At 53.3% G+C, this 16,631-nt stretch overlaps 1 protein-coding gene across 4 annotated transcripts in view; it reads left to right on the top strand.

Moving 5' to 3' along the window:
- Positions 1–16,631, top strand: part of LOC144720716 (prolyl 4-hydroxylase subunit alpha-1-like) — a 40,470-nt gene that overhangs the window by 4,865 nt on the left and 18,974 nt on the right. For 2 of the 4 annotated variants that reach the window (XM_078597701.1, XM_078597700.1), the window contains 7 exons: positions 6,053–6,171; positions 10,533–10,629; positions 11,500–11,651; positions 12,341–12,478; positions 13,175–13,486; positions 14,648–14,814; positions 15,377–15,553. In XM_078597701.1, the coding sequence (XP_078453827.1) occupies positions 6,078–6,171; positions 10,533–10,629; positions 11,500–11,651; positions 12,341–12,478; positions 13,175–13,486; positions 14,648–14,814; positions 15,377–15,553 (1,137 nt within the window). In that variant the 5' untranslated portion in view covers positions 6,053–6,077. Of the gene's footprint in view, positions 1–4,018; positions 4,207–6,052; positions 6,172–10,532; positions 10,630–11,499; positions 11,652–12,340; positions 12,479–13,174; positions 13,487–14,647; positions 14,815–15,376; positions 15,554–16,631 lie in introns of those variants that run through there. The other 2 variants (XM_078597702.1, XM_078597703.1) reach the window with 2 other exon arrangements.

Raw genomic sequence — 16,631 nt, 5'->3', positions numbered from 1 at the left:
ATGCTACTGTAAAAAAAATGGTCTGAATAGAGGGCCGATAGGGTGGCTGATGCATTTCATGTTGTGAACTAGTCTTGCACCACAACATCATGAACACATTTTGTACCATTTAACGAGTCTTGCCCAGGAATTCCACCAAGATTTCGGTGATGATAGTCAAACGGATTTTTTTCTCCCCCCCTCAGCACATATCCAACAAAGTACTGTTTAAGCTTCTACACAACGAGAATGTATTATGAGTGCCATTACTTAAATCAAGGGGAGAATGAGGAGTGTTGGGGGTGATGAGTAGCGGCTGTGTAGGAGGGGGAATATTTTTAAATCCAGATACTAAACCGGCCACATCAATGGTTGGGCCATCGATTCCACCAACTTGCCCTCCACGTTGGCTTGAGTGCTAGGCAAGAATCTTCAAGCCTTAAATTCACACATACACATTAAAATCCATTGGATATATGTCTTTAAGCTTTGTTATGATCTTCTTGGTTCTTTCGGTGAAGTCACGTAGAAGGGAAGTAATAAAATAATAAAAATAAAACAATAAAATAATTCTCACGACGTTTCGGCCACAACGCAAGCAGCCGTCCTCAGGTGAAGACCAGGTCTGTCGGGGAGACTTCCCTTCTACGTGACTTTACCGAAAGAACCAAGAAGATGAATCCCTGCAGTCACGAAAGCTTTAAATCGAAACTTTGTTATGATGTCCATTCAAGTTCGAAATGTGTCTGCAAAGGTTTTTTTTTGTCGTGAAATGTAATGCTGAATACAGTATTTATAAAACATTTTAAGTAAAATTCTGTAACAGCCTCCGGGCGGCATGAGGTAGGGAGGTGGTGGTGTTGTTTTTGTGCGCCCCTGTCTGAAAAAGTAAAATAGTAAAATATGAATGTGGAAGAAAAATTAGACAATACTAACTCACAAGCGTGTCATGATAGCACTTCATTTATGTCAAATGTGTTGCTAATGTCCCTCATACAATTGCACAGTCCATCATAACTGTAGTCTTGTTTCCCCGATATGCTCATCACAGACAGCGAAGGAGACGTCGTAAGTGGGTATCTAAAAGTCGCCGTGTGTTTTTCGTTGCATCCTGAATGAATCGGCATAAAAAGCAATAATGTACCTTTTTTAATGTAATTGGCAATAATGTTAACGCTTTCCAGCTTAAATATAGCAAAGGTTAATGAGTACATTAGCTCTGTCCGTCCTTTATGTAGCGGGGTGATTGGCACGATAACTCGTAAACATGATCCAATATGAACTAAATGTTTGTCGCTAAAAGGCCCTGGTTAGGAGTCCCGACCCTACCGGCCGGGGCGTGCCCTCTCCGGTAGAGCCGCTATCCGAGCCCCGTTGTCTCATTGCGGCCTACGGACCCACTGCTTTCTTGTGCCAAATCATTTCGTTGAAGCTGCTGTGTTGTCGTGTGTTTAGTTTGTTGTCCTTCCCCCGCACCTCCGATTAACGCGGTTGACTACGTACGGTGCGAAAGAAGTTCAACATACGTACACATACATAGCTGGAGCGATCGATATTATCGAAGTATATATGAGCGACACAGCCACGTACAGACGACGCGTGGTCTTCATATTTAGATTTACGACCTATTGTGTCTTAAAGACAAAGGGGTTTTTGTTGTTGTTGAACTTACGTTTGGAATTTCATGAAGGTAATATTCCTACAGCCCTCGGGCGCTCATGAGAACATCTTTGTTAATCGATGAAGCCATGGGATAACAACCGTGTTGCACACACACACCTGTTAACCCTTTATCAGTGCCCTACCTTATTACAGACCAATTCAGACCTTGCTGGTCACCCCGTGCCCGTTATAAACCTCCACGCCCATCCTCCAAGTCACATCACAAGGGAGACACAAAGACGGACACATTTTTGTTGGTTGCCCTTATTGAAACGGCTGTGCGCCGTATGGACCTGAAAACTCAATGTCCCTGTACAAGAATACTGGGCAAACCGTGTGGGTTGACAGCCATGTGCACATAACCACGTTCGTATGCATCTCTGGGCAGAATGAAACCGCTAGGATGAGCGACCGCCGTGCGTAACAGGTGTTATAGGCTGCGTGGAGGCAGTGACGTGCGGTGAGGTCAATGGCTGAGGAGGCACTGGCTCGTGTCAGAGCCAGATTCACACACCGAGGGGGCGTGGTCTCACTAAGTGGGGGCGTGTCTTCACTGAGGGGGACGTGTCTAACACGCCCCCCTCTGAGGCAGATGTGAAAGCTGCCTCCCCTGGTGCTTTTTCATTGCAGTTTCATGACGGGACCAGCGAGCCTAAATATCTTGATACACACACGTGAAATAAGTTACCTGGAGTATGTAAGGCGAGGACATGAAATGAAGGGGTCTACAAACATTACATTGGTGACATACTGAGATAGTAACAGGCACGCGCTTATTGCCTGCGCTCCATCCTGTTACTGAGGGGTTGTGCAATCAGAGGGGAGGCTGAGCTCGTCGCTGCCTCACCTCTCGTCTCTTTCTGTATTTGCAGCGGAGCTCCGCAAATTTGGCGATTTTGACTATAAAAATGATTGGAATCGTACAGAAATTACATTTACAACACAGATCAGTGGAAAAATCTTAACTTTTCCTTTATTCTTTTTTTTTACTTTTCGTAACAACTATTTTCATTGGAGTATGACAGGTGAACTCTGCCTCCCCTGCCTACCCTGACCGCACGTCCCTGCGTGGAGGGCAGCATTGCCCGTCGTTCTGCCGCACACACCGTGGCTCTTGATGCCACGTCTCTGCCTCCCTTTCCCGGTCGTCACTAACCCGCCACTGACCAGGCCGGTGAAGTATGGTCAAATAACCCCCGTGACCCGCAGCTGTGGACCTATTCACAACCGGGCTGTGCATGTACAGGGGTAGGGTGGGCATGTGGGTGTACAGGGGTAGTAGTAGTATGAGTATGTGAGTGTACAGGGGTAGGATAGGCATGTGGGTGTACAGGGGTAGGGTGGCCATGTGGCTGTACAGCCACAACTTACTTTTATGTTTTAAACTATGGATAGTACCGTCCAGCGTGTATATTGTTGTATTACATTCTCTCGAGTTATGTTCGAGTATTAATGCGAGAGCACTTTGAGTGGCAGCTTTGTGCCAGAAGAGTGCTGCGTGTCTAAACTATTTGTGTTTACTTGATTTTGCACAGGTAGGATGGGTATGTGAGTGGACAGGGGTAGTAGGATGAGTATGTGAGTACACATGGGTAGTAGTAGTATGGGTGTGTGAGTGTACAGGGGTAGTCGTATATGTGAGTGTACAGGGGTAGTAGTAGTATGGGTGTGTGAGTGTACAAGGGTAGGATGGTTGTGAGTTTGCAGAGTAATGGGCCTAAGGTATGTGAGTGCGACACAGCCGCTAGAGTAGGCGGAGCTGGCTGTGAGAGTGAGGAGGAGGAGGGAGTGGGATGGGCGGAGGAGTGGGCTGGGTGGAGGAGGAGAGTTCGGATGGGCTGGGTGGAGGAGGAGTGTTGTGTGTCTCGGGGGTGGGTGGAAATGGCTGGAACGTTTGAGTTGAATTCGGGATCAAGTTTATTCAAGGGATAGGGGGAGGAGCATTGTGAGTGGCCAAGGGGGTACAGGCGGAGGAGTGCGCGTGGGTGAGAGGCTGGGGGAGTGGAGATTCACTCGGCCTCAAATCGAGTACCTGGTGCGGTGTGATTAAAAAAAACATCGCCACTGGGGGAGACAAAGGCGACCGGGCGTGGTGCTGACCACCCACCCACTGACCCCCTTGTAGAGCACCGTGCGGGGGCCTTCAATCGGTGCGACTCGCTAACGGCACTCTCCCCCAGCAGCCTGTTACAAAGTGCACACGGGATGGGGGTGATCTCTGTCTTTGCGGTTCGGGGTGGGATGGAAGGAGGGGGGATAACTGTGAGCTGCGCAGGAATTGGAGCCAGGAGGAGGAGTGGGGAGGGGGGTTTGGGTGAAGGGGGGTTAGCGGTCTACGGGGGGAGGGCGGAAGGGAGGAGGGCTTTAGGGGTCTGGATGGGTTGGGCTGAGCGAGGGAAGAGGAGGAGGAGGGGGGTCCCACTGCTGGTTTCGTGCGAAAAGTGGAGACGTGGCAAAAGCCCCGCACCGCTCACCCGACTTGCGCCCCGCTCACCCGGCCAACTCGCCGGCTCCATTGACGACGACGACGACTCGCACCGTTCCACAGCGCTCCGCACAGAGAGGGTGAGTTGCGAGCAGTGTGAACGCTTTCACTTCTCGCCTGCAATTGGCCGCTGCCGTGTCTTCAGAATCTCTCTCGACCGCCGGACTCGCCCATCTCGACGGCGTCGTCGTCTTTCGGATCGCTCTCGTGACAAGTCGCAGTTAGTCGCCGGTGACTTTAACGACGTGGCATGGTTAACGGTGCGGTCCTGTGAGCGGTTTGGGGGGAGCACCACCCACGATTGATTCAACCCCGCCGCACGCAGCGCATCGCCGTAAGTGCCAATGATGGAGCATCATTGTGTGGTGCGTCTCGTCTGCGACGATCTGCGCCAACGCTCGTGGCGCAGATCGATTCGTTCGCGTGGACGCTGGGAGCCGACGGGATTCACTCACAGACGGCTCGGGTCACCGGCAAAATAGGGACATTTTCTTTTGTGCGCACACGGCACACCACATCACATCGTTAGTGCTCCTCGTTACTCGTTACGGCTCGTAGTTGGAGTAGTTGCCTCTCTCTGTGGCTTACGCGTGACACCTCATCCACTCGTCAAACCAGCGTGACAGCCTTGGGCTTTATCGTTTGTCAGAGACGAGAGAGAGAGAGGCGTGATCAGACGGCAGCGTTGTTTGGCCACTGTCAGTGATGAGCCCACTTCGACGAGGTCATCATGATCATCGGTGATGGTCAAGGTCGCTTCTGAAAGAAAAAAAAGTTATGCAGTATAGCTCATTGGGGCCTTAACCGGTCAAAAATGAATTAATAAAACACGTATAGTTTAAAGTTTGTTTGGGCGAAGCTGGATGTTGTGAAGGAATGCTCGCATGTGATGTACTGGGGAGAGATGCAGGGGCAAGGCGACTTGAACCCGCGTTGCCCTTCGGCCTTCATCTCTTATTGATCACGCGGAATACGAACGGAGAGGGTGGGGGGTCTTGAGCAGTATTGGCAAGACCAATGAAACCTCGCTGATGACTTCTACACAAGTCTGGCGCCGTCATCGCAGACACGAACGACTGTGTGCCTCCCCCCCCCCCAGTGTACGTGCTAAGACAGTGGCAGATAATGGATGCTGCTGCTGCTGCTACTGCCTTGGGGTGCAAATAGTCAGCGCACTGGTATTGAAATTCAGAGGTCACCGGATTGCAAATAGATTTATCTCCTCGGTGCAGAAGCTTTAAATAATCGGGGAAAGTTTCTTCGGTCTGCCCCTTCTCCCTCTGTTCCACCCAGCGGGTTTGATACATTGGTGGGGCAAAACGTGGGAACTCTCACCCCCCCCCCAACCCCTTCCGACGCGTCTGGAAAGCGTGGAAGAGTTGGCGAAATACCGTCTAGATTGGAGCTCTCTCTCGAGTGGGAGGCTCTTTTATCATTGGTGGGGTGAGCGAGCAGTTGCAAGGGCTGCACCTGTAACACATGTCTAACGTATGCGCCTGACGAGGTGCAATGGTGACATGAAAGCCATAGTCCGGTGGACTGAAGCCTCGGGTTGGAGCATCGTGCAGGGCTGGGGCCAGAATGTGCCCGAGTGACCCACTGGCAAGAAGGCGAGGGAGGCGAGGTCTCGGTAGAAGGCATCTCGTGAGGACTGTGCGTCTGTGACGGCCTCTTGGCGGGCATCATGAGTGTGCTGGAATTTCCTCCCACACAATAATAATCATAATTAAGTGCACTCATTCCAGAACATCGCAAGCAAGGACTTTTGCTGGAAAATCATCTTGAGATTTGGGGAGACTTAGTTGGGTAATCAGAGACGCACAAACCACTGTCAGTAACAAGTCTCGCTTGCAAGCCCTGCATATATAACCCGAGGGATTGTGGGTGCCGTCTTGATGGTGTCCGGCTTGTTCTCTGGCCGAGCAGAAGACCGGGCCTCTGGAGTTTGGCAATGATGGAACAGCGGTGGAGGACGCTGCTGCTGCTGCCGCTGCTGGTGCTGCTGCTGCCCACGGCTTCACACTGCGAGGTGTTCACCTCCATAGGTAAGAGCGCCCGCGCGTCCTCCTGCCCCCTCCTGCCCGTGTGTTCAGGACCCCAGGTACTCCTTGCTGACCTGCCCCTTTTGGACGTCTGCGTGAAAGAGCTTCATAGCTCATCGGATTCTTCCAGTCGAAATAAAAAGTCTGATTCTGATATAGGGACTCCCTCTGCTTACGAATGAGTTAAAGGTTCCAGAGGTCTGTTCGTAATTCGATTTGTTCCTAAGTCCAACTTTATTCCTATCGATTCCAAACGTATGGCATGTACACTAAACATGGAGGGGGGGTGGCTTTAGAAGTTGTATAATCTGTAGATGCAGATGCCACTGGTTCTTCATGTTTTGCAGATGTAGATGCCACCACCACCATCCATTGCACGGCAGTTGAACGTATAACTCAATTCGAACAGGCAACTGGACATATGGACAGGTTTGTTCGTATCTCTGAAAGTTCGTGAGTCGAATGTTCGTAAGTAGAGTAGTCCTTGTACTCCGATCCTGTTGCCCAGGCCTCAAGCAGCCACGTGGCAAGATTTTCACGTCGGTAGCTGGGTGGTGCTAGTCATGTTTGACGCGGCTGCCTGAAATCCATCACTGTAGGTAACAGCGAAGGTTGGTGGATCACACAGAGATGTTGTTGTGAAACTCCCAGTGAGCGTCGAGGTACCATACCATGGCGAGCAAGGAGAAGGGACTAATCGCTATCTGTTTCCATCTGTATGGGGATAGAGCGTTTCCCTCTCGCTCACGTGGGTTTTTTCCTCCGGGTGCTCCAGTTTCCTCCCACTTGTATGATAAACATTCATCGTTAATTGGCTGAAAACATCCTTAAAACAAAAACCCAATGCAGAAAGACCCTCCCTGTTTGTTTAACACGATGTTCACCCTTATATTAAATGATGCTGAGTCGCTTTCTATTCCTTGTGTGTGTGTACACATTCTTTCAATTTCACCTCAACACAAAACCACCGTCTCCATTACTCAGCTCGCACCGCGGCACTCGCGCCCAACGCTCACCCCCTGACACTGAATTCCCAGCCCAACGCTCGCCCCCTGACACTGAATTCCCAGACCAACGCTCGCCCCCTGACACTGAATTCCCAGACCAATGCTCACCCCCTGACACTGAATTCCCAGACCAATGCTCACCCCCTGACACTGAATTCCCAGCCCAACGCTCGCCCCCTGACACTGAATTCCCAGACCAATGCTCGTCCCTTGACACTGAATTCCCAGCCCAACACTCACCCCCTGACACTGAATTCCCAGCCCAACGCTCGCTCCCTGACACTGAATTCCCTGACCAACGCTCACCACCTGACACTGAATCTCCCAACGGGTGGGTGCCTAGATGCACCGGGCAACGTGTGTGAACATCTGCGTACAAAAACATACTACAAAACACACACATGTTAAATCGTTCTCGAGTCGATTAATTCATGCCAGAGTACCTTTCAACGGATGCAGCTCTCTTGCCTCTCGCAAACCCATCTAACGATTTTCTTCGCGACAATCTTGGCAACATCAAACTTCGTATCGCGGAAACATCGCCCCCGTTTTCCGGAAAACAGGCCTCATTCGGTAAAGCGCGTACAGTGGTAACTCGCGTGTGATAAAACCGCATTCGCCGAGATGTGCCCTATCGCATGACCTTGTTTAAAGGGATGGGGGGCGGCCATATGACCACAATGTTAAAAATAAACTTGAAACAAACGTTCAAGCACCCAATATAAAGAGAAGCGATGCGTTCCGCGGTGTGCAAGAAAAGTGTCCCCTTGTAGAAGAAGGGCATTAGAGCGACAACGCATTGACATCTGTGTTTCCACTTCCACGCTCGCCACCATTGCCAACCCGCCCTGGCCGGCGTGGTGAAGTATGGTCCACCAGCCCCCAGGACACGGAATCCAGCAGTGGATTGGCACAAGGGCTGTACAAGTGCGCAACGTTCTGGAGCGTCACGCACCGTACAGTCCATCGGTCTCCTGCTAAGCGGCGGTGGCGAGATGTTAACTACCTCGCCTGGTGTACAGGAAGTCGTGGGTTTGATACCAACCCCGACGCCTGTATATTTGGAGTTTGAATGTTTTCTCCGTGGTTTTTTTTCCCTCCACATTCAGAAACATGCGTTTAGAGTGCTTAGCTGCTATAAATTCCACATGATGAGTCACTTTGTTGAGCTATCATTTGTGGCCAGGTTGCTTCTGAAAAGAGAGCTATATAGCTCAGTGGGCCTTACCTGGTAAAATAAAAAAATAAAAATTGTTAAATCGTTGGTTAACTCAAGGAATCTCTCATGGTACAATCCACCATTGCGACCTCCTCCCCTATTCATAGCTCCCTCGCAGCAGCAGCTGTCAAGCCAAGAGGCTGTGGCCCGGCCACTGGCTGTCTGCACCCCCCAGGTGTTCTCGCAGACAGCACCTGCAACAGGGGTCAGCCGGAGAGATCAACGGCATCCAAAGGTCATGCCGTTGATCGTAGGCAAATGCTCGCAATGTTGATCATAAAATTTGTTTTTGTTATATATAGGTAAGACCTCTAGAACAGGCAATTCCTGGCCGTTGTGCAGCATTTTTAGGACTGTGTATGCTTGGTGGTCGTGCTCAAGAGTTAGGCAGGCCCCGGTTCAAACTCCTCGTGAACAAGTGTCGGCTTGGGTTAGGCCGAAGGAACATTTTGGTGTTGCAGGGGCCCAACCTCGCGCCTGCCCTGAGAGCGGGCAGCGTGAACTCGCGAACGCGGCATTACTTTTTTCCAGCTTGCAATTCTAAACGCTCGTCCCACTCCACTCCCCCCTCCCCCGGCCTTTCTGACGACGCGTACGAACCGCGCCGTAAGTCGGGCCACGGAACTTTCCGCAGCGCTCTTTCCAGGGAGCGGCAGCCGCACACCCCAACCAGACATTTGCCCTGCACGTGTAGCCGCAGGTTTCTTGATGCAGCCCACATTGCCCGGGTACAAGTGTTTATAATTGACTGCAGCACTGTGCTCAGCAGTGATGTGAGGGTGATTATTAGGCAGGAGAGCTACGTGTTTAATCTTTAGTCCGTGGCACATCCCTGTCCCCTCTTGAACTTTCGTCAAGGCATTTCCGACCCCCTCCCCCACTTGAAGTCTTCAAGCAGCGTTTTCCTTTTTTCTGCCTCATGGCCTCTCTCCCAACTTCCTTCCAGAACTTCCTTCACCAAGCTTTCACATCTGAGAATGAGCCCGATCCACACATGTTTGTCTTTGCTTGATTGTTCTACTTAGTCTCGTTCTAATCAAGACGCCTTTCCCGCTAAACCCTCTTTATAACATCCTCGTTTCTCTTTATCTCCATTCATCCATCTGGTTGTACTACTTTGTCTATGCAACGTAGGTAGCAAACCGTGCTAATCGGAGGTGCGGGGAAATGACAACAAACTAAACACGAAAAGCATTTCGAAAAAAAAAATCTAGATGATTTAAAAGTGCAAAGCTGCAGCGGCTTCCTAATATCGGACGATAGAGCGTTGCAGACGGCCGCAGAAACTCATCTGAAAGCGCGCGATGCGGTGACCGTCTTTGTTCGAGGGTTGGCCAATGGCCGCTGCTGCGAGGATGTGGGAGTTCGCCTTATGGTCGATGCACCTTGACGACGGCAAAACCCGCATCTCGGTGCAAACCGAGTAGTCTAAACAGTGTTGCAAGGCTACTCGAGAGAGGGCACGGGTTGCCCATTTGACGGCTTCCTTTCAGCTGCGAACGATCCACGGTTGTTTGCCGGAGTGTTATTATTTCCGCACGATGGTGGCGATTGCCCGGGGCATTTGAATGGGCACGGATTGGCGACTATTAAAAACCCATTCTAGAATTCCGCCGCGGCATCGCGCGGCGCGCACGCTATCGCGTTACGCATTGTACGCGGGCCGTGCAGTGGCTCTCGGCTCGACGGCGCGCGCACGTGTTCGTTTCAGTCGCACTTCGTACGGCTCCCACGTTTAGTCCAAGCCGCTGCTGGATGAGGGCAGGGCCGCCCTCCCCCATCCACCCACGCTTTGCTGGCCACGAGAGAGAGATTTTGAACATCGCCACGCAACGGAATGATTGTATGCACTGCCCACTCAACCGCACATTACGGCCACGGCACCACCTGGTGTCTACGCACGGTGCTCGCCCAACCCAAGCGCCGTGCGGGTTCTTACCCTGTTGAGCTTTCTGGTTTCTGACGATATTGGAAGCTCGGGTGGAGGCCCATAACCGGTTGAGATGTCGCTGACCTCTTGCGATAACCGCGGCCGGGAATCGGTCACCGCATCGCTGGGCTTTGTGGCACGGAGCGGTGCGCATGCCACACGCGCAGCGCTCCCCGACCCCCAAAAACTGACTCCACGAATCCTGCAGGGCAGATGACCGACCTGGTGTTCATGGAGAAGGACCTCCTCACCTCCCTCAATGACTACATCCAAGCGGAGGAGAGCAAGCTGGGCCGCATCAAACGGTGCGTGAGCGCGCGCTCTCGCACTGACCCCTCGGTCGCCGCGGCGGATCAGGCGCTCTCCCTTACCCTGTTGCGTGTGGCTGCGTGCGACTCGGTGCATGGGTACGGGGGAGTGTGTGTGTGTGTGTTTGTGTGCGCGCGTGTGTGTGGAGGGGAGCGGTAGCGCGCTGCGCTATGAACCTGGCGACCCGGGTTCGATTCCCGCTCACGGCCAACACCAGTTGACGATTATCTGAACCGGTCCTGGGCCTTTGTTAGGTCGACTCAGCCTCAAATGAGTACCTGGTGTGACGTGTAAACATCATCGCTGGGGATACAAAGGCGGCCGGGAGTGGTGTTGGCCACCCACTCCTCGTGTGCTGTGCCGGCCTTCATAGGTGCCACTCACCAACAGCACTTGCCCCAGCAGTCTGTTAAGGCTTAATATTCGAGGGCATTTTGGCTAAATATTTTACAATTACCGGATTGTAAAATATTTTTTGAAAATGTTTCTGAAGCCAACATTATGTTGGCGTGCAAATAGCAGTGAGCCAAAGTACTTTGTCCTCATTCAACTCATCTAATGTTTGAGTTTTACGGACCCCAAAGTCAAACAGAGTAGACGATGTTTACTTCCATGGAGTCTGTGGAGTAAACACAGCCTTGCCAGCGAGCAGAGAGATACATCCAGAGAGTGGGAGACATCCTCTCTCCTGCGGCTTACATTACTCCGCTCACTCACATGCTCGCTCACTAGCTCTCTCACTAGCTCTCTCACCCTATCACGCACTCGCTCGCTCGCTCGCACACACTCGCTCTCACGCACACACTCGCTCTCACGCACTCACTCGCTCGCTCGCTGCTTCGTCATGTGCCGTGGTCGTGACACAGGTGGGTGGAGAAGGTGCAGAGGGTGATGGAGAAGGCCACATCGGACCCAGAGACCTTTCTGGGCCACCCCATCAACGCCTACCAGCTGGTGAAGAGGATGAGCCACGGCTGGGCGCAGCTTGAGAGCATGGTGCTGCAGGACACCACCGAGGGTGCGTTGGCGCTTGCGTGCGACCGTGTGCATGCGTGTCGAGCACTCGTGCTCACAGGGAAGGGCGGTGTCCATGGTGCGTGTAATCGGAGTATTTTTGATCCGTAAGCGGTATCTGATTCGGCCAAGGAGGCTCGGTCGGTGGAGCAAGCGGCTCGCGATCGGGAAGGTCGCGAGTTCAACTCCTGGTAAGGGGGAGAGGCGCGGGGGGTGGGGGTTGACTCAGCCCGTCATCCCTCTAGGGTCGCGATACAATAGGTACCACTTATGTATTCATACTGGAGGAATCAGATGAGCTATGAAGCTCTTTTTCACAGATGTCCCGTAGGGGCACGGGGTAAGAACGTTTCATTGCTCATTTGCACAAGTCGCTTCGGACTGTATTTAAGTGACAAACCTCAGAGTAATTGTTACTTTGCATCTAAATCGCACAAGACGTGGGGTTAGTTGGTCATTTGTATCTTCACAACATTGCTCCAGTAATTTGAATGTATTTGAATATAACGTGTAGTTTCAATATATATCACCCAACTCAACTTGCACACGTACGTGTACCCGTTGCGTGCACGCTGTCCGTACGTTATGTACGTTGAACCTCTTCCGCACCGTACGTAGCCGACCGTGCTAATCGGAGGTGCGGTCGTGACCCCCGACGGAGCAGCTGATTTGTGGTCGTCGCGATCCCCCCAGGCTTCGTCTCGAACCTGACGGCCCAGCGGCAGTACTTCCCCACGGACGAGGACCAGAGCGGTGCCGCCAAGGCGCTGCTGCGCCTGCAGGACACCTACCGGCTGGAGGCGCGCACCATGGCCAACGGCCTGCTGCCCGGTGAGCGACGGCGTCGCCGGCGGTGACTCCCCTCCTCCGCTCGCTAAATTAAACTATTAAAACTATTTTTTATTTATTTTACCAGGTAAGACCTCCCCCCTGAGCTACAGAAGCTGACCCTGGCTATCGCAAATGATAGCCCAACGATGTGGCTTATCATCGTGCGGACATTTATAGCAGCCACATACTCCACGCGACCATGGGGAGAGAGACACCCCAAACTCCAAATGTACAGCAGGCGTCAGGGTTTGGATCGAACCCACGACCTCCTGCACACCAGGCGAGGTAGTCAACATCTCGCCACCGCAGCACCATTAAGGTGTCACCCCGCGAGTGGGCACAGGTCCTCGCACGGTCGGCAACGGCGCTCGGCTCGTCGCCTGCGCACGACCTCTCTGACGGGCGACAATGGAGCGGGGGGTCGTGTTTCCGGGCCTGGTTGAGATGGCCCCGCTGTGCGGAGGCCAGCTTTCGGGTATCGCAAGATTTGCCCGTAGTTCCTGTATGTGTGTACGTGGAACTATATTTCGCGCCCTACGTAGTCAACCGTGCTGACCGGAGGTGTGATTTGTAAGCAGTTTCCTTGACCCTGATCCAAGATGTCTCCGCTTGCTCGCGGTCTCATCTCACAGTTAACATCTCGCCGCGTATACGGCGGCTTGACAACGATGCCGATGTTCTCCTCCTCTGCCCAAGGGGTGACCGAGCCGCAGAGGGCGAGGCTGTCGGTGCACGACTGCTTCCAGCTGGGACGCATCTCCTACACGGCGAGCGACTACTACCACACAGTGCCCTGGATGGAGCAGACGCTGCGCATGATTGACGAGTTCGACGCCGCCGGCACGACCGGGGCGGAGGCCGAGGCTCCCGGCAGCGCCGGCGCCGGGCTGGTGGGCACGGACGAGCCCCCCGGCCGGGCGGAGGTGCTGGACTACCTCTCCTACTCGGTGTACCAGCTAGGGGACGTGGAGCGGGCGCTGGCGCTCACGCACCAGCTGCTCGCCAACGGTGGGCGCTCGACAACAACAGGAACAACTACTAAGTGGCGGTGACATCACCACGGCGCTTGCGCCACGCTAGGTGCACTTTGAGGCCACGTGAAGTGTTTAAGGCTCACTGACGGGAGGTCACGGGACAGACCTAGGCGCCATGGCTTGACTCATTGAAATGACTGGCAGATGGACCACCTGTGCCCCCTACTGTGCCAATGCACACAGACACACGCACGCTCACGCACTGAACAACAACAACCGCCCTTCACCACTAAGTGGCGGTGACGTCACCACGTCGCTTGTCCCACGATAGGTGCACTTTGAGGCCATGTGAAGTGTCAAAGGCCCGCTGGCAGGAGGTCATGGAACAGGGGCGAGATGTTAACTACCTCGCCTGGTATGCAGGAGGGGTTTTGGGGGCTTTATTCCGACCCTGATGCCTGCTGTATATTTTGAGTTTTCGGGGTGTCTGTTTCCCCGTGGTCGCGTGGATTTTTCTCCGGGTCTCCAGTTTATCCCTCCACATTTAGAATCATAACATGTGTTTACAGTATGTGGCTACTGCTATAAATTCCTACATGATGATAAGCCCACTTCGTTGAGCTATCATTTGTGACCAGGTTGCTTCTGAAAAAGAGCTATATAGCTCAGTGGGCCTTACCTGGTAAAATAAACAAAAATAGCTTTATTTATTTTCAAATTGGGGGGCCCCACCTACACAGTATTATTTACCCTATTGAGGCCACAGTGTTATTGACGAAAGCATTGATTGGTTTGTCCTACGTCGTGGACCACTTTTGAAATTTCTCAGCCAAGGGATGGAGCTCATCTACACGCAAGTAGCCAGCCGTGCTAATCGCAGGTGCAGGGGAAGGACAACAAACTAAATACAAAAAGCAGTTCTAAAGAAATGAGTTTTCAGTCTAGATTTAAAAGTGCATAGCAGCTACACAGGACCACGAGCGAGCGAGAGAAAGAGAGATGGACTCGGCTCGGAGAGGCCCTCATCCGGCAGTGGATTGTCAGGATGGAAAAAACGGGTTGGGCGGCATTGGGTCAGGCCTGACGGGACAGGTCGCGGGGGTCGCGACGGCCGGGGCCCGGTTGGGATGGATGGGGTCCTGGGGCGGTCCTGACCGTGACCGTGGCTTTGCCTCCTCTGCTCCTGTCGCCGCAGACCCCGGGCACCAGCGCGCGCAGGGCAACGTGCGCTACTTCGACTACGTGCTGGAGCAGAAGAGGAAGTCGGGCAACACCTCGAAGGTGGAGGCGAGCCGCCCGCCCGACGCTTACCCCGAGCGCTACGCCTACGAGAAGCTGTGCCGCGGGGAGGGCATCAAGATGGTGCGGAGATGATCGAGCGGACGCACACAAGCACACGAAGATAAAGATCCCCCCCCCCTGTATAGCCTTAACAGACTGTAGGGGCAAGTGCTGTTAACGAGCACCTATGAAGGCCGGCACGGCACACGAGGGGTGGGCGACCAGCACCACGCCTGCCTTCGTTTCCCCAGTGGCGATGTTTACAGAATCAGAATCTTATTCCTGGAGAAATCCGATGAGCTATGAAGCTGTCCAGCCTCATTTGAGGCTGAGTCGGCTGAGGGGAGTCCCATGACCGGTTCAGATAATCATCACTGGTGTTGTCCGTAAGCTAAAATGGAACCTGGGTCGCTGGGTTCATAGCACGGCGTGCTAACCGCTACACTTTGACCCCTTCGTGCGCCGTACCGGCCTTCATAGGCTCTGCACGCTAACGACACTTGCCTCAACAATCTATTGAGGCTGTATGGGGCCGGGGATACTTTCATCCAGCAGTGGATTGATTACGGCCGCAGCTGCTGCTCATCGACGGACGATAACGACGCTGGCGTGCGTCGTGCGCTCTCCCCTCTCCCCGTGGCAGACGTCGAGGAGGCGAAGGCGCCTGAGCTGCCGCTTCCAGGACGGCGGGCGAAACCCGCGGCTGCTGCTGTCGCCGGCGCGCGAGGAGGAGGAGTGGGACCGCCCGCGCATCGTGCGCTACCACGGCGTGATCAGCGACGGCGAGATGCAGCGCATCAAGGAGCTCGCCAAGCCGCGGGTGAGCACGGGAGTTGGCGTTCGTCGGGACGGTGCGAGGCTCGCGTCGGCCGTGCCAGAGCCACCGGGCTGGTGACGATGAGGTCCTTGTCTCGAGCCCTTGGATCCGCTGCCTCCATGGGTAAAATATTATTTGATACGATGACTGATTGGCCGCACGGAGAACCGTCACAACACTGGAGTGGCTGGTTTCATCACAGGCGACTGTGACACGGATCTGGTCGTGGGATTACAGGAATGCTGGCCCGGCATTCTGACGCGCGGTGTGAGCCTCCTGAGTAAGAACTTTTATATTGCACACTCTTTATGAGTCCCATTCCTGAACCACCTCTACATTTATTTCACTCGCAACCTCGAGCAAGTCCGGTCATGCACTGGGATTGCGCTGCTCGGTAAAGCCTCGCTGGGCTACCAACTAAACTTTGTATTTTACCAGGCAAGGCCCGCTGAACTATGACTCCCACTGATAGCTCACCAAAGTGGCTTATCATCACGTGGATATTTATATCAGCCAAATACTCTGGACGCGTGTTTCTAAACGTGGAGGGAAAAACCGGAGGACCCGAAGAAAAATCCACGCAACCACGGAGGGAAGAGACAGGAAACTCCAAATATACAGCAGCCGTCAAGGTCAGGATCGAACCTACGACCTCCTGTATACCAAGCGAGGTAGTTAACATCTCGCCGCCACCGCCACTCCCACCTACCACCACCCTCCCCCCTCCACCACAACCCCCCGGGGGAGGGGCGTCTGGAATTCAGAGCGACCGCTAGCGAAACTAAACGCTCCTCTCTCAGGAATGTTGGGCCAAGGCTCGGTTACCGGGCGACGCGAATGCCTCGACTATTGCGCCGCGGTGGCGAGATGTTATAACCACCTTACCTGGCATGCAGGAGGTAGTGGGTTCAATCCCAACCCTGAAGCCTGCTGTTTTATTTGGAGTTTGTGGATTTTCCCCCGGGTCCTCGGGTTTTCTCCTCCACATTTAGAATCAACATCACGCGTTTAAGAGTATTTGGCGATGGTAAGCCCACTTCGTTGAGCTGTCGTTTGGCGAGGCCGCTTCTGAAAAAGGAGC

The sequence above is a fragment of the Lampetra planeri genome, chromosome 9 (genome assembly GCF_965212315.1).
Source record: "Lampetra planeri chromosome 9, kcLamPlan1.2.h2, whole genome shotgun sequence".
NCBI classification, from domain to species: Eukaryota; Metazoa; Chordata; class Hyperoartia; order Petromyzontiformes; family Petromyzontidae; genus Lampetra; species Lampetra planeri.
This window is presented reverse-complemented; position numbering and strand designations above follow the sequence as displayed.